This window comes from Myodes glareolus, chromosome X, assembly GCF_982192425.1.
Source record: "Myodes glareolus chromosome X, mMyoGla1.1, whole genome shotgun sequence".
NCBI lineage: Eukaryota > Metazoa > Chordata > Mammalia > Rodentia > Cricetidae > Myodes > Myodes glareolus.
This window is the reverse complement of record NC_142053.1, coordinates 83,197,189-83,219,690: the sequence shown is the minus strand read 5'-3', so window position 1 is coordinate 83,219,690 and position 22,502 is coordinate 83,197,189. Positions and strand designations below refer to the sequence as shown.

General features: G+C 36.6%; 1 protein-coding gene and 1 pseudogene across 1 annotated transcript in view; both read right to left on the bottom strand.

Moving 5' to 3' along the window:
* Positions 1 to 22,502, bottom strand: part of Tex11 (testis expressed 11) — a 267,891-nt gene that overhangs the window by 162,967 nt on the left and 82,422 nt on the right. The window contains exons 9-12 of the mRNA XM_048417933.3: positions 20,265 to 20,319; positions 17,828 to 17,923; positions 13,232 to 13,313; positions 9,997 to 10,075 (exon numbers count right to left, since the gene is read on the bottom strand). Of these exons, the coding sequence (XP_048273890.1) occupies positions 9,997 to 10,075; positions 13,232 to 13,313; positions 17,828 to 17,923; positions 20,265 to 20,319 (312 nt within the window). The remainder of the gene's footprint in view (positions 1 to 9,996; positions 10,076 to 13,231; positions 13,314 to 17,827; positions 17,924 to 20,264; positions 20,320 to 22,502) is intronic.
* On the bottom strand, positions 8,878 to 9,413 carry LOC125389471 (beta-sarcoglycan pseudogene; annotated as a pseudogene).

Sequence of the window (22,502 nt, the reverse complement as noted above, 5' to 3'; positions counted from 1 at the left end):
AACAGTGGACAGCAGTAAAAGAAGACATGCTCCATTTAAGCTAGCTAGCCATATGGGGAGGTGGGGGGAGAATGGGGTAGGCCTGAGTGATCTCCTTCTGTTCCAGACAGTTTGGCTTCAGATAAGGACAGAATTTCCAATAATTTCTGAAATGGACCTAAAAAGATTGCTGATGTTTTTAATACTGACTCCGTACTGAGAATTGTAAAATAAAAATATGGGTCAATACTGAAAAATACACCATGCTTTATCAAATGTTTAGCCAAGAATTACATAAAAATAAACAATCACATCCATCTCATTATTATTTATCTCAAGAAAAATAAGAGAATAAATATGAGAATAAATCCAGTGCAGAGCCAGAGAATAGGAAAATATAGTCGGTGCTTAGAAATTCTGAAAAATTTCTGTAATTAAAAGCAAATGCAATTAGAATAATAAAAAATTAGGGATGAGAATATTGAAACCAAAAAGAAACAAAAGACAATAAATAGCTTAATAGTAAGCTCACTCAACTAAAAGTAAATAGCCTAGGAAAGTCTATTAAGTCAGAAATTAATGGAACCTAGGAACAACAGAAGAACCACAAACATTCATCCAATTCTCCACTGTGTAACAAGCAATAGGGACCACTTATATTTTGAACCTGGGCTTTTCTGTCAAACAATTTTTAAGCAATATAAGGAATCAGCTTCAGCTTATATAACAAGTAGAGGATGCAGACTTGGGGGAAAGGGTAAGGAAGAAGAACATCAACTCGAATAGTAGCAAAAACCCCTCTAATTCCCACATCAAAGTGGGGGTGGGACTAGTGTGCCTAGCACACTGTAATAGCTAGTTTCTAAACATATCCTCCCAATGAATCCTTCTTGGTATTCACAGCCTGGTAAGATCTTTTCTCCTGGAATCTGGACTGACTCTGTGGCTTGATATTTTATTGCAATCATATTTTAATTATACAAAGTAATTTATTTCATTATGACATTTTCAGATATACAAATAACATACTATGATCATATTAATAACATCATTAAACCTTACTTAGGCCCTTCCCCCACCCATATGGCTAATAGTCTTCTACTTTCCTCTCTTATTTTAATTGATACACATAAGAGAAACATATATTGACTTTGATTCTGGGCTCCTTAAGAAGATATTAATTGGCTGCAACTATTTTCTTCAGAATGGCATAATTTTGTTTTTTTTATATCCAAGTAAGACTCATTCTGTATACTTAACACATCATCATTCATCATTTATGCCCCAGCAATGCTTAATCATGCATGTGCACCCCATTTATGGCGGTTCTCAAGTTGTTCCCACCCTGGGCAGTCCTAGATGCTTATGTTATTGTCATCCTAAGGTTCCACAGTCTTCCTTTATGCTGTCTATTCAGAGTTTTTTGGGGTCTTCCTCTTGGCCTTATCCTGTGCACGTCTCCAAGCAGTCCTATCTTTGGGTATCTGCTGCCATTCATTCTCATAACATGGCCAAAGTATCTCAAGCGCCGTTGCCATAACCTGTAGTTTCCTTCCTTCTGCAGATGGAGATGTTTCTTAATGTCATTGTTGCACAGCCTATCTCTCTGTGTGACACCTAGACTCCTCCTGAGACCTGCCCTCTCAAACACATTCAGCCGCTGTTCTGAAGAGCCATTCATTGTCCAGGTTTCAGAGCTGTGACAAGGCAGCTCAAAAAGTGTCTCATATCCTGTAATTTTGCTGCTGTCGTTATGTCACTTGCTGACCAAACCTTTCCTAGTGCCTGGAATGCAGTGCTCGCTATCCTTATCTGCCTCTTTTGAGCTGAGGTTTGCTCCCAGATAAACAAAGTTGACTGCATGAGGTTCTGATTCTTTATTACAATGTTAAGATCTTTGTACACGTGTCCCATGTGTCTGTGTTTACTTTCATACCCAGTATGTTTTTCACTGACTTCCAACACTCTATGGCCTGCAGCTCATTTGGACTTTCAGCAAGTAGTGCTGTATCACTGGCAAAAACACAAGTTATTGATTTGCACACCACTTATCTGCACGCCTATCTCCTCATCCTCCAGGGCTGTTGCTATCATTAATTTCAGGAATATAGTAAAGAGTAGCGAGGAGAGGACGCATTCCTACAGCACTCCTACGATTATCTCAAACTGATCACTTAATTCCCCACAGACTTTAACTGATGCAAAGGTATCTTTATAGGCATTTTCTAGTATTCTTATGATTTTCTCTGGGTACCTTTAAGAACCTCATTGTTTCCCCACGCCCTTTTCTCCAAATGCTATTGAATGCCTTCCTGAAGTCGATGTAACAGACATATAAGTCTTTTCCAAATTCTTCGTATTTTCTGCTAGTTGCCTCAAAGTGAAGATCTGATCTACTGTGCTCCTGTTAGCTCTGAATCTACACTTGTTATTTAACACACTTCTTTATCGATCCATTTTATTGACAGACCGATTCCAAAACTCAACGATTTGTGACTAGGGCTACAATAGACATGGGTATACAGGTATCTCTATTATAAGCATACTCTGATTCTTTGAGTATATAACCAGAAATGGTATGTTGAATCATATGATAGTCATATTTTTAATTTTTGAAGCCTCCCCATACTAATTCCTACCGTGGCTAGGCTATTCTCACTAGTAGCATAAAAGAGTTCCTTCCTAAATGGTCAATTTTCTCTGAGATTGTGATATCTTAACCATTCTCCAGTGGAAAGTCACATGTGAAAGAATATTTGGGCACCATGTATTGGCCTTAGTAGCAATAAAAAAAAGGACACAAAGTTGGGTGGGAAAGGAAAGAGGTGGATATGGGAAGAGTAGGGCGAATATGATCAAGAAATTATCAAAGAACTAGTGAAAAAAATCCTTTCCCTGCTACAATTACACAAGTGTTTGCTGGTTTGGAGGTACTTAATTACAGCCATTCTGACCAGGGTGAGAAATTTAAACCAGTAGTTTAATTTTACATTTCCCTGGTGACTATATTGAACAGTTTTAATTTATTTTATTTAATAGTCATACTAACATATAATGTTTTGATCAAATCCACCCCCATTTACTTTTATCCAATTCCTCCTTATCACCTCATCACTTTCCCCTTCCAAGTTATGTGGTTCCGTTTTAAACACCCCCCACTGAGTCCATTTATGTACATACTTTTTATGTATGTGCACAGGTGTGGAACCATCTACCGGAGCATGGGTATCCTCTCACAATCTGTATCTCTGCAGGAAACTGACTCTCCCTTCCCTGGCAGCCATCAATTGTCAATAGTTCCTCAGATAGGGACGGCAATTAAGGACCCCTTCCCCAACCATCTGGGATTTGGGCTAGTTTGATTTTGTGTGTAGTGATATTTTGTTTGTAATCTAACAAATACCTGAATATCCAACAAATGCCTGAAGATCAGAGTGCAGAGCTAAGCCACTAGTTAACCATAGAGGCCAAGCAGTGGTGTCACACACCTTTAATCGCAGCACTCAGGACATAGAGACAGACAGAACTGTGGAATCTGTCTAAAAGAGAAACAGAAGGCAGGGTGGTGGTGCACGCCTTTAATCCCAGCACTCGGAAGGCAGAGGCAGGCGGATCTGTGAGTTTGAGGAAGTCTGGTCTACAAGAGTTAGTTCCAGGTTCCAGGGCAGGCTCCAAAGCAACACAGAGAAACCCTGACTCGAAAATAAATAAATAAATAAACAAACAAATAAATAAATAAATAGAAAAAATAGTAAAAGAGAAACAGAACTTATACAAAGGTGATTCTAGCACTTGGGATCGCATGCCTTTAATCCCAGCATTAGAGAAGAGGAGACAGGAGTGATACGACTGGGTAGAGAGAGGAATATAAGGCAGGAGGAGACTGGAGCTCAGATACAGTCTGAGGATTCAGTCTGAACATATAGTCTGAGGTTTCACAGAGACAGCAGTCAGTTTGAGGATTCATAGGGTCAGGATCACCCCTTTGGTCTGAGCATTGGTAGAAGTAAGAACTTTCTAGTGGCTTGTTGCTCTGCTTCTCTGATTCTGCAGCTTTCACCCCTGATAGCTGACTCTGAGTTTTTATTATTAAGACTAATTAGAATCTATGCTACAACTGTGTGTGCAGCTGTCCTGTTGTGTCTGGTAAATATCGTTTTGCTGAAGATATCTACCCTCCCTGGCTCTTAGAATTTTTCCACCTTCTTCTGAAATGACTCCCGAGCTTTGAAGAAAGAAGCTGTGATACAGATGTCCTATTTAGCTCTGAACACTACAATGTCTTAGTCTCTGTGCTCTGACCTCATCATCTGCTAAAAGAAGCTTCTTTCAGGAGGGTTGAAAGATGCATGAATTTGGGGGTATATGTGACGTATTATTGCTGTCCAATTAGCAGAATAATGGTACTAGGTTCTCCCATAGGGGCTATGATTTAATCAGCCATAGGTTTATTGCTCAGTTAAAGATACCAGACATGGGTTCCGTCTTGCAGATCTAGCTTTAAATTCAATCAGAAAGTGGTTGGTTACTCTCATAACATTCACAGATCAACTGGAACTCACAGGGCTCACAAGTGGGTAAGACTGTTGATGACTTTTCTCCCGAACAGTATACATAGAACCTTCCAGCACTATGAAAGCTAGCCAATAGGGATGAAACTTCTAACTCCTGTGACTCAAGTAAGTAGCAAAACCAGCAAAAAGTTCTTACCATCAAGTTCTAGAAAGTAACCAAGAGCAGGTAATAGATTATAATGTTTTTTTTTTTGGAGGGTGGAGATTCTATGGGACTCCACTGACAAACAATTTGCAAAGTAGTAACATACCTGGCAATAGAGTTTTTATTTGACAATCTATGGTATCTGGGGGAAGGCACTGTCTCCCCATTATAAAGTGACTTCATCTAAACCCCCTTTATAGACATAGATATTTTAGAAACTTCTACAATAGGTCTCCACATGGCCTTTCCAAAGATCTTTAGTACTAGTTATCATTCTCAATAACAGTAGTTTTCTCTCTGCTTTCAAATCCCCAACCCATGTAACTCTTCTATTCCCTTTCCCCCTTATATCACCTGTGTTATTCCCCCTTTTCTTGATCTCCCTGCCCAAAGGTTCCTTACTAGTTTCTTGACTTCTATGGGCATTCCAATTTAAATATTCATATGTAAAGAATCAAAGGTAACATCCACATCTGAGAGAGAACATGCAGCATTTGCCTTTATGGGTCTGGATCACCTCAATAAGAACAATTATTTCCAACTTCATTCATTTACCTGAGAATTTCACGATTTATTTTTTCTGGCTGAATAATATTCTACCATGTAGATAGGTAGGTAGGTAGGTAGGTAGGTAGATAGATAGATAGATAGATAGAGGCATTTTCATTATCCATTCATCCACTGACAGACATCTAGGTTGTTTCAATTTCCTGGCTATTGTAAACAGAGCAGCAATGAACACAGAAAAGTAAGGATCTCTGCAGTAGGAATTAGAATTTTTCTGAATATGCCCAAGAGTAGAATAGCTGGATCGTGTAGTTAATCTATTTCTAGTTCTTTGAGAAACCTCCACATGGACAGTAGTTGCTCTATTTTGGTCTCCAACAATAAATTAGGGCTCTTCATTCCCCCACATCTGTGGCAGTATTTGTTATCATTTGGTTTTGTTGTTGTTTGTTTGTTTATTCTTTTTTATCTTAGCCATTCTGACTTGCATAAGATAAAGTACTTTTGATTTGCATTTCCCTGATGACTAAGGATCTTGAACATTATAAAACTATTTCTCATGCATTTGCATTTCATCTCTGAGTACTCTTCGTTTCTAACTTCAATTTTTAATTGGGTTGTTTGCTTTCTTGATGTTTAGTTTTGAGTTTTTTGTGTATTCTAGATATGTCTGATGTATAGCCAGTAAAATTTTTTTCCATTCTGTAGGCTGCCTCTTCACTCAAATGATGTTGTATTCTTTACTGTACAGAGCTTTTTAGTTTTATGATATCCCATTAGTCAGTAGTCAGTCTTATTGCCTGTACTACTGGGGTCCTATTCAGAAAGTCCTATCCTGTGCCCAAAAATAGAAGCATATTCTCCACTTCTCCTCTGTCAGATTCAGAGTATCCAGTCCTATGTTAAGGTCCCTTGATCCATTTGGAGTTGAGTTTTGTTTTATTTTTTAAGGTGAGGATATAGTTTCATTCTTCTACATGCAGCTGCTCTGCTTGACCAGTAGCATTTGCTTAAGCTTTTTTTCATGTGTTTCCTGGCTATTTGTACTTTTTTAAGTTTTATCTTACTATTAGTGTGTGTGCATGTGTTCACAGTGCATGATGTGTACATGGGCATGTATGTGGAAGTCAGAAGATACTTTTTTGGAGTTCCTTCTTTCCTATCACCTTTAGAAGGGCTCTGGAACTTGAATGCAGGTGACCAGGCTCACATAGCATGTGTCCTTACCCACCAAGCGGTCTCACTAGCTCCATTTGCACTGCTTCATTCAGCTCACTTACTATTTACTGATTGGATTATTTAGAAACTTAGTGCTTAATATTTATATATTCTAATTATTAATTCCTGGTCCAATAAATAGCTGGTGAATATTTTATTTCATTTTAGAGACCATTTCTTTGAACCACTGCTTCTTTTACTATGCAGATTGTTTTTTTAAGTTTATTTATAATTGTGTGTGTGTGTGTGTGTGTGTGTGTGTGTGTGTGTGTGTGTGTGTGTTTATGGCAGGTGCTCAATGAAGCCAGAGCTGCCAGATCTGCCTGGAGCTGATGTTAGAAGCTGTTGTAAGCTGCCCAGCATCCATGCTAGGAATTCATCTCAGGACCTCTGCAAGAACATTATGCATTCTTAACCACTGAGCAATCTCTCCAGTCCCCAGCATACTGATTTTTAATGTGATACAATCTAGTTTATCACTTCTTGCTATTATTTCCTGAGTCTTATTGATTTCTAATGTTAATATATTCTTGCCTTCTAGTTTCTTATTTCTTGCAACTCTGGATAAACCAAATCATGATGTAAGATATCAAACTTCCTCAAATTTTTCATGTTATAAGGCAGTCTAAGCTAGACACATGATGAAAGAGGAAGATACCTGATTAACTTCCAGATGTTTCAAACATATCAGGCAAGGTATGGAAGTGAAGAAAACATAATGAATATTCAGCTCAGTCATATTTTTTTAGTATTTACAAGTTTAAATATTTCCATCACCAGCTGCTTTCTGATTGCATCCACAAGACCTCCCAAGCAATAGCCACCCAAGGTGAGCTCAATCAAGCCACAGAACTACAAGAGAGTGATTTAATGAGGCAAATCAGTAAGTTTTAGGGTTGCATGTTACAAAGCAATAGGTACTATAAAACTCATGCATCCTGAAAGAAATTCTACCAGCAACATGTCCATTTATGATAGACTATCATCAAAGTTGGCCAACCAGATCACCTGTGAGAGTGAACCCTAACACACAGAATGGCCCCAAGACTGGAAAATTACAGCCATCCCAGTGGCTAGCTTCACACTGTGGTTTTGGTTTGCATTTCTCTGACGGCTATTGATAGTTGAACATCTTTTCAAGTGGTTATTCCATATTGATTTTGATGATGTTAAAGTGTGAAGGCCGAAAAATGCAGGCCCATTTCCACCTTGTCTGCTGGTCAGAGAGTTTGGAGATATGACAAGTATAGTTGTGTGTCACTCAGGAGGTGATGGCTTGGTTCTTTTGAAATTAAGACAGCTCATTCTAGTAAGCCCAGACGTCCTAATAGGGGGTCAGGATATGCAAATGTACGTCTGCTCCTTCTTTAGTAACTATTAGGTCACCTAGGGAAGGATATCTTCAGCATATGTGACCTAGAGCACCTTCGCTACCTAGACAACAGAATGCTAATGATTTGATGTCTAAGAGTGATAAAGCCATTGACTGTGTGAATTATGCTTTTGTATCATGTTAATAAAGTCTTTTGTTACCTTCTTCCCCATTTACGTTGAGTATATAAAAGCTATGGAAAAATAAACACGGGGGAATTTCAGGATTTCAGTCACTGGAATGCCCTCCCAATACTTTTTCTGTTTTCTGTCCTATTATTTTTATGTGTCTTCATATTCTTTACTTATATTTCTTTAATTCCCATACCCCTACCCTGGTAAAAAGTATTTTTATTGAGGCTGATCCTTGACATTAAAGTTTGACAAACACTAAAATGTCTCTAAAAAATAGTCTAAAGACTCTTTCGGCACTCATGATCTCATTAAAATAAACTCAAAGAATGTATAAACTGTAAACTAACACCTGCTCATTCCTTCCTGTTTCACCTACTCTGGCACGCAGGTTAATGTAGCCTAACTCTTGGGATCTTGGGTTTTTTAAGATTAATTTTGATTTTATTACTCTCTCTTTCTTCCTCCCTTTCTCCCTCCCTGGCGCTTTCTCTCTCTCTCTCTCTCTCTCTCTCTCTCTCTCTCTCTCTCTCTCTCTCTCTTTCTCTCTCTCTCTCTCTCTCTCTCTGTTTGTTTTTCCAAGACAGGGTTTCTTCCTGTAGCTCTGTCCTGGAACTCCCTCTGTAGGCTGTCCTGCAACTTGAGATCCACCTGCCTCTGCCTTCCAAGTGCTGGAATTAAATACATGTGCCACCACTGCTTGGCATTATTAATTTCTCATAATTATTTTAGAGAACTGACATTTGAAGATCAGTGTAACTAAATAAAGTTTATTAGAATTTAGCCACTCAAAATCCCTTAAATACGGAAAGTGCATAATAGATATAGTGGTGCTCCCCAGTTAAAATAATTACAAGTTATCCCAAACTCTAAAATCATGGGTCACATGAGTTCTTTAAAAGAAAAGATCAAGCTGAGATCTGAACATATTAGCCCCTGGGGACAGATCATCTAATGAGTGCTTCTTCAAGGGTTGTCTGAGACCTGGGCACCCATGTTGTAGCCTGTTACTTGTACTTTGAAGAAAGCTGAAGGCACATATGCAGAGCTTGTAGTGCACCCAATCACCACCCCCTGACTGGTCACTGCTGGAGGAACTGAGCAGACAAGGTGGGTTAACCATCACAGTTCCATTGAGGGTGATGCTATTTTCAACTGATATAGAAACCACTGGTAGCACTGCTGCTAATCCTTCCGGGTGATGCTTTCTCAACATTCAAACTTTTCACTCCATTTGGCAGATGAAACTCTCAGAGCCCTGCAGAATAAGACCTTTTGTGTCCTTAGGTGGAAAAACTGTGTGATTGAGGTTTTGTTCTTTTCTATACTCAGCTTGGTTGTCCTCTGCTGACAACAGACTTACTGTTGCCAGTAATGACCAGGTTTTCCTTCCCTCTTCCTCCTACTGTGCGTTTATTAGAAGAATGGATGGTGCCCATGTCAGATACTTGCTTGAATAGCAGCAGATCGCTTTCATGAAACTCCATGCTGTCACAGCCATTGGGCCAAATGCCAATCACAGCTCAGATGACAAGCAGTATGAATAGATTGATGACACCCAAGATAAACAAGAAGATAATCAATCACACAGATAGCTAAGCTGCCCTTTCTTGTTCTCAAGCTGGTTTTATGGAGACAATATTCATCGACAGGAATATATACAGCTTTAAAGTGACTACTGTGTTCGTTGCTAACATTCCTTCTCTCCACAGCCTTCGCCCACATGAATTTCTCCACCAGCACTCAGACTTTGCTGCTCTGTGACAGTGCTGCCTTGCAGTCGCCACTGTGGCCCGCAGATGCCACCATTTTGGCTTACCGGGCCTTTAACTCTTCATTTCTACAAAACCAGTGTAGGGTGGGTTTTTTTTCATTCCTTTGAAAAACTTAATACAAACTTAAAAATTAATTTTACTATTGTCTAAGTGACTTAGAAAGCAGTACTACACTGATAAGTATAATAATGTCATGCTTACTAAGAATGAACATGAATATATAAAGATTCAATGTGTTAACAAAAACACAGAAAAAGTTATTCATTATAGAAAGAAAAAAATCGATTTTCCATACCTTTTATTATCAATCAGGAATTGAGTAATGCTCAGACAGAACTCCAAGGGCATAGCAAGATGTAGTATCTCCATGACAGCTAACAAAGAAAATTAATTCATTAATCATACTAAGAGAAAAAATGAATGAAAATGAAAAAATCATATCAAATTCATTTATAGGAAGCTGAGCTGCTTTCAATAATTTTTCTATTCAAAATAGCCATATTAAATGTTTGCCATATACCATATTTTACCTAATAATTCACCAAGATCTTTTTAACACGTTAATATCCAATACTAGAAAGAGGGTAGTGACATCGACACCTTTATGTGGACCACAAGGTAACCTAGGGCAAACCTTCTGAAATCAACTTTAAGAGCTTGAAATCTGAAGTCAGATGTAAACTTGATACCAGTTGCCACCTGTAAAACTAAGGGCAAGTTATTTCCTTTTTATTTACCTTAGTTTTGTCACATGTAAAATGGTGACTACACCACCAATTTCTTTATGTTATCAAGAGGATTCCATGAGATAATATATGGAGATTATAAAGCAATGTATCACTTACTAAACATTAAGTAAATGACAGTTGCTATTATTGTTACTCCCTTTCTTCAGAAATTATACTTCTGAAAAGTCATCTGAAATATGGAAAAAATTCTGAAAAAAGATATTCAAGAGTTTATACTATAAAAAACAGAAAAGAAATACCTTAAAATGTGTAACCATAAATTATCATATAACCATTGCTAACATTAACCATTAAGCAACATGAAAAACTGACTATACACTAGCATAAGAATATTTCAGACTACCAGTAAATGCAAAATTTAAAAACAAATTTATATGCAATATTAATTCTATAAAACACACAAAGTAGACTAAGAAAATGCTAGCAATATCTCAAATTGCTAAAATTTATTATGCTTAGATTTAATGATTAATTCTGCAATTATTTAGTGAATATATCCTCTGAATTTGCCACTATTATCTGTTCTAGGAATCTAGCACTAGACAAAATACACAAAAAGCTTTGCTATCAAGATTATATTCTATATCAGTGGTTCTCAAGTTTCCTAATGCTGCGACTCTTTAACACACTTCCTCATGTTGTGGTGACCCTCACCATAAAATCATTTCTGTTGCTACTTCCTAACTGTAACTTTACTACTTTTATGAGTCATAATGTAAATATCTGTGTTTTATGATCATCTTAGGCAACACTTGTGAAGGGTCACGCAACCCCAAAAGGGATGCAACCCATAGATAGGTTGAGAAACCCTGTTCTAGGGGATAGTAGAAACATGAGTATTTTGAGTATCATCCAAATTTTTCTTTGATGGTTTGTGATATTATTTCATGATTAAAAAAAACTGTCTACTTTAAAATTTTAGCCAGGTATGGTGCCACACGTCTTTAATCCCAGTTCTTGGGAGGCAGAAGCATACACACCTCTCTGAGTTCAAAGCCAACCTGGTCTACACAGCAAGTTCCAGGCCAGCTAAGGCTATGAGATTTTGTCTCAAAAAAAAGTGTTTTTCTAAATTTTTCTGTTATAAAAATATCAGAGGAAGTCTAATGCCTGCAATTAAGTTAATCATTCTAAAAGGAAAATACTTTTGTAAAGAAATGACCAGACTACAGCTAGGGATGGAGCTGAATAGTACAGAACTTGCCTAGCATGAACGCCCCCCAGCAGTGTAAAATTGAACAGATTATAAACTTACTTCCTCAACATAGTAAAATAAAATATTTATTGCTTTAATAGAAAAACCTTAAATTTATAGAAGTCTCATAATTTATAACAATTTCAGAAAAATTCCTTTAAACTCTGCTTCTGATATTACATTTAGATAAACATTGTAATGATGAATTCTAATCCAAAACTAACCAATTTCAAACTTGGCAATTTCAATAATATGTCTTATTTTCATTCATAGGAATAATTTTAGTAAGTCTATTCCTTAAGGGGGTTAATTTCTTTAGCCTCCTAATGCAAGAAAGTGGAGTTGTCACCCTGGTTCTTAGTAGTTTTCAGCCTGTGTATGTGGAGGTGATACAGAATCCTCTATATATTTGAGCTTCTTTTTTTCTTTCTTTTTCTTTTTCTTTTTTCCAAGACAGGGTTTCTCTGTGTCGCCCTGGCTGTCCTGGAACTTGCTCTGTAGACCAGGCTGGTCTTGAACTCAGAGATTCCCCTGCCTCTGCCTCTAGAGTGCCCCACCACCACCCAGTCTTCTGAGGTCTTTTGAGTGACTAAATTTCTAGAGCACACAGAAAGATTTGAAAATATTAACACAAAACTTAAAGAGTAACTGCCAAATTTGATTACTGTCCTAATTATTAAACATGATTTATTGTATAAGTAACTATCCTAACACATATTTTTATATAGTACAAATAACTCAGTCCTTAAAGATTAATAAAATATCCAGGCATGGTGGATTTACAACCCCACAATGTGGGCAGTGGAAGCAAGAGGATTGAGAGTTTAAGTCCATCTTCAGCTACTTACAGAATTCAAGTACAGTCTAAGCTATACAGGATATAAGTGATAAATGCTTTACATACATTTTCTTCTAAGATTTGCCAAACAACATAAGATAGACATTATTACTATTATTATTACTATTGTATCTCTTTTGAAGATAAGCTGCAACATAAAAAGATACTTGCCAAATGACACACACCTATATATCAGTATATTTGTTTCTATGCATATTCTACACCCTTAGTCATAACTGAAAAACACACAACAATGTTTATACAAGTAATTATTTAAAAGAACATCATTAGACAGTCTCATTCAATGAGTAGTTTTCCTCTTTCAGAAACTGTGGAGGAGGCCAGGAATATCTCAGCCTGAGAACACAGATCTCATTGTTCCCCTTAGTACTTCCTCAATCCCCATGCCCATTTCCAAGTCCCTCAATAAAATGGTCATTCTTTTCCCACGACCCCTCCAAAACAAGAATTCTTTGTTCATGATTGTAGAAATTTTCATAAAGGTTAAGCAGCTGTAATTCTCTGCAAAACTAAAAGGAAACTGATTGCTTTGATTTGGTCCTTTTTAAAAGCACCTTTTAATTTCGCTCCTATTCTTCTTATCTCTTTCTTCCTAGTCAATAATTCCTTTTCTATTGATCAGTTTCCATCTCAACCACCTCCAAATTATACCTATTGTTAGTAAATTACAAAATTACTTTGTGCTGATATTTCAAAATTGTATGTTCTTTACACAGAGAAATGATACCTTCAAGGAGTTCTCCATTACATGTTTTGCCTTTCACGAGGATTCTCATCTTTAAGAAAAGCCCAGCTGGATCTAAGTGCTCCTATTTTAAACAAAGAAATCACAATGATATTATAACTCTGGAATGAAAAGACAATTTTCAAGTTAATTGCCTGTTTTGTTCAACCCTTACAAGATGACTCAGAATCAAAGGAAATCAAAATTACAAAACATCATATAAATCATATAATAACAACTGTTCTATCCCCAAGGATAGTTTCTAAAACTTTATTCAACCTCAATAAAATAATACAAGAAAAAGAGTATGCAAAACATTTCCATGGTCTGACAAACATTTAAAGACAATGTAAATATTCAAATGGCAAATCTCACGCCATATTCTAAGGAAAACCTTAAATATCATTTAGATTTATTTTCCACTGAGTTACTTTTGCTATTTCTATTTTTCTTTTATTTTTGAGATTATAAAAACAACCTTTCTCTCTTCCCTTTTCTCCCTCAAAACTCTCTAATATACACTTCCCTGCTCTCTTCCAAATTCATGACCTCTTTTTCATTAATTTCATATATATGTATATAATATATATATGTGTGTGCATGTATTAACTTTATATAATATATATACATATATATTCCTAAATGTAACCTTCTCAATCTGTATGATGTTACTTGTATGTATATTTTAATAAGCATCATTTTTAAAGAATAGCAGAAAAAATACACAAAATGTATCATTGTTTCTATAGGACATAGCTTTCATGTCTGCCATTAATAACAATGTTGTCTGATATTTCTAAGTTATTGTTGGGGAGCCCGAAGTCAACTGTGAATTCTTGTCTGTCTCTACTTTTTAAACTGTCTTAGTCAGTTTAATCGTTACAACTGACTAAACCTAAAAGAATGTAGAGGGTGAAAGCTCTTTAAAAATGTACTGTTTGGGACTGGAGATATGGCTCTGAGATTAAGAATACTGGCTGCTCTTCCAGAGGTCCTGAGTTCAATTCCCAGCCATCACATGGTAGCTCACAACTTCTGTAATGGGATCTGGTGCCCTCTTGTGGCAGCCAGGTATACATACAGGCAGAACACTGTATATAATGAAATAAACCTTTAAAACAATGTACAGTCTAGGCACAGAACCATTCCCTCGACAATGACAATTAACTTATAAATAAATAATTTACTTACTGGATCCATACTCTGTAAATATTTATTGATATATATGATATAAATACAGAGAATAAACTAAAGTAGTCAACTTTCATTCTGACTTATTACTGTGATTAGATTTCTGGTACTGTATCTTTCCATTCTGCCTCCTTTGAACCTCAGTCTAACCTGGGACTTCATATCATCACATTATCTGATTTCCCACAGCTTCAAATATAATGTGAACATTTTCGAGTGTGACATATATCATGTATATATACATACCCACACCCAAGCATATAAACTATATGTATATTATAACATTATAACTTGGAGTTGAAATGTCAAACAAAAAAAAACATGTTATTAGTGTGTTCCCCAGCTTATAGTGCTATTTGGAGATGATGGATTTTTAATAGGTGGAGCCTATTGGAAAAGGGGGAGAGCAATCTTACTGAAGGAGATACTGGGACTTTGGTGTTCCTAATATACACTGTCTCTCCTCCCTCTCCTGCTCCTGTGCCCTGCTTCTCAGGTGCTATGAGGTGAATAGGTCTCTTCTATCACATGCTCCCACTATGATGTCCTAGCCTGTCACGTGCCCAAAAGTAACAGGCTGACAGTCCACAGATCGAAACTTCTTCAACTATAAGACTTACTAAATTTTTCTTAAATTGATTATCTTAGGCAGGCTTATGCAACCTACACTCCATGGGGGACAGATAACACCATCAAACTAGTCTGCAGGCAAGCCTGTAAGGAATTTTCTTGATTGATGACTGATATGAAAGGGCCCAGCCATCTCAGCGAGGTGTCATCCATGAGTCATGGGGTATATAAGAAAGCAAACTGAGTAAACCAAGAGGAGCAAGCCAGTACACAGCCTTCCTCCATGACATCTTCTTTCTCAGTTCCTGCCTCCAGATTCCTGTCCTGCTTGAATTCCTGCCTTGACTTCTCTTGATGATGAACTGAAATCTGTGAACTGAAATAAATCTCTTCCTCCCTAAGTTGCTTTTGGTCATGGTGTTTATCATAGTAATACAAAGCTAACTAGGACATAGCAGATTCAGCATGTGGTAAAGTCCTCTTTTTGTAGTAACTATCTTCTTGCAACATTTGCCCATACATGGTAGAAGGGTCACTAAGGCTTCCTTAGGCCTTTTAGTTTTTCATTAGTGTCAAATTTACTTTCATCTTAAATAAATGGTTAAATTCATTTTATAAATTTTATAAAAATATATGTATGCCAAAGGTTTGTTTAATTAACTTTCTTTACAAGTTATTATGGGTAAAATTCTGATTTGTAGACCTGTTTTATATTCATGTATACCGGGGATCACATAAAAATTTCTCAGGCAAGGAAAAGGTCACATGTGGAAGAAAAGAGCCCTGGTTTAGACTATAAATGTTAGACTAAATGGTATTCACTGCTAGTTTATGTTGTGGTTTTAAAAAAGATTTGTTTTATTTGGTGTAGTAGCTCTGTTAATCTAAAACCAAATGCTTATTTTTTTAAAAAAAGAATCTTTCTCTCATAAGAATCTATTAGCCAAAAGCATACAAAGCAAGCTAGCTATAGAACCAAGCTTACAGCCTGAGGAATAATTAATTCAGAAATGTCGAGGGAATAGAACCAGTGGCAACCAGCACGTTTGTCTTTAAAATTAAGTAAGAATTTGACTCCTCTGAAAAATTGATTTTCCCACATGAAGTTCATAAGTACTTCTACAAATATATTTAATAAGTGGCTAAAAAGTAAACTCATCAAAAACAATTCTGGAATCTTCAATATTATAATCTCGGAAAAAGTAAAATTCTCAGATTATGAACATCCCACAAAAGCTTCAATATGTAGGTAATCCACACTGGGGGGGGGGATTTTCAAATCTATGTTTCTTAAATCAGCACAATTCGACTTCTGAGATGCCACAGTGGCCTAAGTTGCTGCATAAGCCTAATTACCTAGGTTTCAGCCCCAGAACCCCACATAAAGAAAGGAAAAAACATCCACCATGCTATCCACTGGCTAACACACATGCACTGTGGCATGTGCACCGCCTGTCTTAGGCTTTTTTTAAAAAAATAAAGCTGCTAATGACATTCAAGAGAAGTTCACTTTCATCTAATCACTTCCCAAAGTCCCAACATAATTCTGTAACCTTGAAGGCTAAATTTCAACATAAAAATTACAGAGGGATACAAAAATTCAGATCACAAAAATATTTTATTTTACCTTTATGTACTATACAAGAGAGTGTAACAATGTGTTGGGTTTTTTAAAGCACAGACACTGGGAGAAACAATAAATGTGACCTCCTGAAACTGAAAAGCTTCTGTAAAGCAAAGGACACAGTCAACAAGGCAAAACAACAGCCTACAGAATGGGAAAAGATCTTCACCAACCCCGTATCAGACAGAGGTCTGATCTCCAAAATATACAAAGAACTCAAGAAATTGTACACCAAAATATCATATAATCCAGTTAAAAAAATGGAGTACAGACCTAAACAGAGAACTCTCAACAGAGGAATCTAAAATGGCTGAAAGAGACTTAAGGAAATGTTCAACATCCTTAGTCATCAGAGAAATGAAAATCAAAACAACTCTGAGATTCCATCTTACACCTGTAAGAATGGCCAAGATCAAAAACACTGACGACAACTTATGCTGGAGAGGTTGTGGGGGAAAGGGAACACTTCTACGTTGCTGGTGGGAATGCAAGCTGGTACAGCCCCTTTGGATATCAGTGTGGCGATTTCTCATAAAATTAGGAAACAACCTTCCTCAAGACCCAGTAATACCACTTTTGGGTATATATCCAAAGGATGCTCAATCATGTCACAAGGACATGTGCTCAACTATGTTCACAGCAGCTTTGTTTGCTGTAGTCAGAACCTGGAAACAACCTAAATGTCCTTCGACCAAAAAATGGATAAGGAAAATGTGGTACATTTACACAATGGAGTACTACACAGCAAAAAAAAAAATAATAACAACAGCTTGAAATTTGCAGGCAAATGGATGGAGCTAGAAAACATCATTTTGAGTGAGGCAACCCAGACCCAGAAAGACAATTATTACATGTATTCACTCATAGGTGGTTTTTTAAACATAAAGCAAAGAAAACCAGCCTATAAACCACAACCCAAGAGAATTTAGACAACAATGCAGACACTAAGAGAGACTTACATAGATCTAATCTACATGGGAAGTAGAAAAAGACAAGATCTCCTGAGTAAATTGGGAGCATGGGGACCTTGAGGGAAGGATGAAGGGGGAAGGGGAGAGTCAGGGAGAAGAGCAGAGAAACATGTAGAACTCAATAAAAATCAATAAAAAAATAAAGAAGCATACTAAAGCAAATAAATGTCTAAATTGGATTTCAAACTGTGAATTGAAACTTGGAAAATTTTAAATTAATATTAAAAAGTAAATGTCTCATACCTTGTTTGCTAGAAGTACAGCAATGAGGGCCTTACTATAATATTCTTCATCATTACAATCCAAATAAACAGTGGCCAGTAATCGCAGAGCCTTAGCCTATAATAAACAACAGAGAAGAGCTTCTAGCTGAAGAATTAAACTACAACAAACAGCAGACTAGCATTTGCCCAATGAATACATTATCTCAAAATAAGCTATCTTTTTGTAATAGCACGTACTCTCACTGCACGAGTGTATACCAAACTGGATCTTATTGTACTGGTGGATATCAAACATTATCTAAGAAATGATAGCATTCTTTATACTTCTGACTTGTTTAAATTCAAAATAACTGTTAAAATAACTATCTTCCTTTTCTTTTTGTGTTTTTTTTGTTTTTGTTTTATTTTACTTTTAGTGGTAGTAGTTTTTGTTTGTTTCTTTCTTTGGGGTTTTGGCAGGGGTAGTTTTTGAGGCAAGGCCCTGCTGGCCTAAAAACTCTCTGGGATCTTCTTGGATGCCAATGGCATTGTGTCCAGATTAACACAATTTATTTCTTAATGGCATTTTACCATTAAAGTACTCTATCATCCCCAATTTAAAACTTAACTTAGCAGTATTTTAAAATGAATAAAGTATCATTTAATCAAGTCAACGTCTCCAGCCAGGACAGCACTGATACAGGGAGAGTAATCGTGATCAATGTGGATGAGTTTACAGATTCATAGGAAGAACTGGAGGAAGAGAACAGGGAATAATATATTGAATACAAATGTATTATATTCACATGAGTATTAAACAAAATATTAATAATAAACAAATGTTAAAAATAAGATGTTATATTTCAATAAGTGTGTCTGCCTCTAAGTATAATAGGGATAGTAAGACAAGGCAAAGATGACCTAATGATTTTTTTTAATGTTAAGCATATAGAGGAATCCAGAGGAATGATGTTTGAATTATCATTTCTCTTAATTTTTAAATTTAAAAATATGGATAAAATAAGATTTAAATAAAGTAATACAATTGCCATGAAGCAATTCTGTAAGAGTTTATAAGCTCCTATAGAGAAATTTTATAGAGCAAATAGGGAATCTCTAAGAAATACTGTAGCTATTTCATTATATCCAAAGTATTCCCTTGTCAGAAAGATAGGAGAATAGATAAATCTCAGGATTTATATTTTAAAAAATGAGCCAAACATCAACTAGTACATGTTGTATATTTTCATTTACACAAAACTTAAGAATATCCCAAGATAATCTACAATAAAAGTCAGGAGTGTGTATTAACTGGCACAGAGACAAAGAAACTTCTCGGAGTGGTGACAGTTTCTATATCTTGTGGTTAGAAGACTATAAAAAAGTTCAACAAGCTGTGTGTGTACTTAAGATTTGTGGAATTTACTATCACTAAATTATACTTCAGTAAGTTATTCCTATGATAAATGAAAAATTACTTCCAAATACTACACCACCAAACTTTTCAAAGTAATATTCCTCTTCAGTCACATAATGTAGCACAAATAATAAAAACCCAGAGTCAGATATTGGGGTTCAAGCTGAAGATCAGACAAGCAAAGTGGTCAACCACTAGAGAGTTCTTACCTCTACCAAGGCTGGGTGATCCTGTCCTCAGTGTGCTGCAGACTGACTGCAGACTGAGACCCTGAGCTCCTGTCTCCTCTTGTTCCTCTCTAGTGCTGGGGTTAAAGGCATGCACCACCACTGCCCAGCCTCTATGGCTAACTAGTGTGGCTGCTGGGATTAAAGGTGTGTGCAACCATGGCCTGGCCTGTATGGCTGACTAGTATGGCTAGCTTTGTACTCTGATCTTCAGGCAAGCTTTATTTATTAAAACACAAATAAAATATTACTATAACATAGGTACTATTTTCCATCTTTCCTCGCAGGACATTCTCTCATCTAAATTCTTCGTCCAGAACCCTCTTCTTTTCACTCTGTGACTCCTATCTACAAGACCTATCTCCTACCAAAATCTTTCTTTACCTACACTAGCTAAAGCTGTCTCTTTTCTAGCACCCTTCTACATCCTTAAGGTATCGCTTATTTCACTGGCACTATTGTTCCTTAAATACATTTTAAAATTTAATCCAGGTATAAAATATATACAGAAAAGTTCAAAAACGTCAAAAGTATGGCCTGTGAATTTTAAGGAAATTTCTTGTCATTTTAAGGAAAACAATTAAATTTTAAGCTATGCAATAATAAAAGCTATAACTTACAAAGAAAACACTGTTCAAAATACTTTATATATACTAATTCACAAGTAGATTATGAACTTATGAGGTATATTACATCGTTATATAAATTTTATGGGAATTAATGCACTAAAATGTTTAATGATGTGCCCAGTATAAAATCTATTTATCAATGAGGGCTTGTCCATTACAACTTTATTTCTTTAATCTACTTCTCCAATATTTAATGATCCTTACCAGCATTTCTGGTTCAACAGAATCTGTATCCATCTTCCCAATTTCATAGCTTTGGCTATCATTAAAAAAGAAAAATATATGTGTACATATTCATTTCAAATATATATATATAAACTTACAACTGTGTATTACTAAAAAGATATGGTATAGTCATACTTTACTCCAATTTTTCTATTTTGCATGACAACAGACTAGTAAATAACACATAAAAATCAATTTTATAAAGCAATACTTTGTAACTGTAGAAAATCAAAACTTTCTGAGGAGATAACCAACAAATCAACATTTAACATTTAATTATAGCAATGCCCTACCAAATTAGTCTATGGACAAGCTTATGGAAGCATTTTTCTTGATTAATGATTTATATAGGAGGACCCAGCCCACTGAGGGTGGTACCACCCATCATGGGTTGAGCCCTCCCCCACTGATCACTAAATGAGAAAATGCCTTACAGTTGGATCTCAAGAAGGCATTTTCTCAGCTGAGGCTCCTTCTTCTGATGACGCTAGCTTGTGTCAAGTCAACACACAAAACCACCCAGTACATTACTGAATATCATTAATATATTTGTTCTTGTGAAAACAATACTTTATATGTGTGTGTATGCGTGTGTGTGTGTGTGTGTGCGTGTGTGTGTGTGTATGGATATAACAGCCTTAAATTTTTGTTAAGTAAAAGCTTATATACATATGTAAACTACTTTAATGTAGTATATAAGAATAAATACATATACCTTAGTTAAGGTTTCTTTGGCTGTGATAAGACACTATGGCTAAAAGCAACTTGAGGAGGAAAGGATTTATTTCTTAGAACTGTCAGGTCATACTCTATCACTGAAGGAAGTAAGGGCAGGAACCTGGAGGCAGGAACTGAAGCAGAAGCCAAGAAGGAATTCTGTATCCCTGGGCTGCTGGTCCTAGGTTCTATAAGAAAGCAGGCTGAGCAAGCTATGGGAAGCAAGTCAGTAAGCATCTCCCCTCCATGGCCTCTGCATCAGGAACCTGGAGGCAGGAGCTGATGCAGAGGCCATGGAGGAGTGTTGTTTACTGACTTACTTCCCATGGCTTGCTCAGCCTGCTTTCTTACAGAACCCCGGGACCACCAGTCCAGTGTTGGCCCCACCCACACTGGTCTGTGTCCTCCCCGACTGATCACTAATTAAGAAAATGCCCTACAAGCCTGTCTGCAGACAGATTTTTTGGAAGCATTTCTTAATTGAGTTTCCCTCAGATGACCCTGGCTTGTGTCAAGTTGAAATAAAACTATCCAACACAAAAACAATACTGTTACTGGAGTATTGGGGACACAAAATCTGGGGGGTAACAACCCTAACAAACTAGTTCACCTACACATTGTCAATATGCCAATAAAAGAGATAAGTATTAGTGAAAGATAAAAAAAAAGGAATTATGTGACCACATTGGGAAGAATAACAAATACAGTCCAGTGATCTCCTCCAAATCTATTTTTGGAGGTAATGACATGATGTCTAGGTTTTAAATGAGGGCAAGGGGTATGTATAACTGAACTGTCATAGTTAAGATGTGATCACACACACACCCGTCATTGACCCATCATTGTCTCAAATCCTGTCTTTCAAGATAGTTTGATAAGTCATCAAATCTACATGAAATCTCTTTCTAAGGGCAAGTTCTTCCTCTGGTTAACAGCAGGCTTCAGCCTTATCCTTCTTCCAGCACGAGATTCCTGGTAAAAATTCCACATTTGAGGAGAAATCATTGTTTGGACAGTTTGATAGCTAAACAAAGGGACAGAAAAAAAGCCTCTCTTTAGAATATCTTCAGTCAGACGGTTATAATATTTTGAAATATAAAAACTTTTTACATAAACAGATCCAAGACCAGAAGTGCATCCACATGACTATAACTTAGCACTTGGGAGGTGGAGTCAGAAGGATAAGGAGTTAAAGGCCAGTTACAGTCACATGAGACCCTGCCTCAGCAACACAAAAACTAGACTACATGGTGAATTCAGAGCCAGCTTGATATACATAATGAGACTTTGTCCTAAAGGGGGAAAAGGCTGTGTATGCCAGTACGTGCCTGTAATTCCAGTACTCGGAAGCAGGAGGATGGTGAATTCAAGACAAGCCTGGACTATAAAGTTAGAATGCATCTAAAGAAAAAATACAGAAATGAAAAAACTGAGTAATTAGCATGCTAGCAAAGATATAGTGCTTGCCTAGTACTAGTCACTGCAGTCCTATTTTATAGA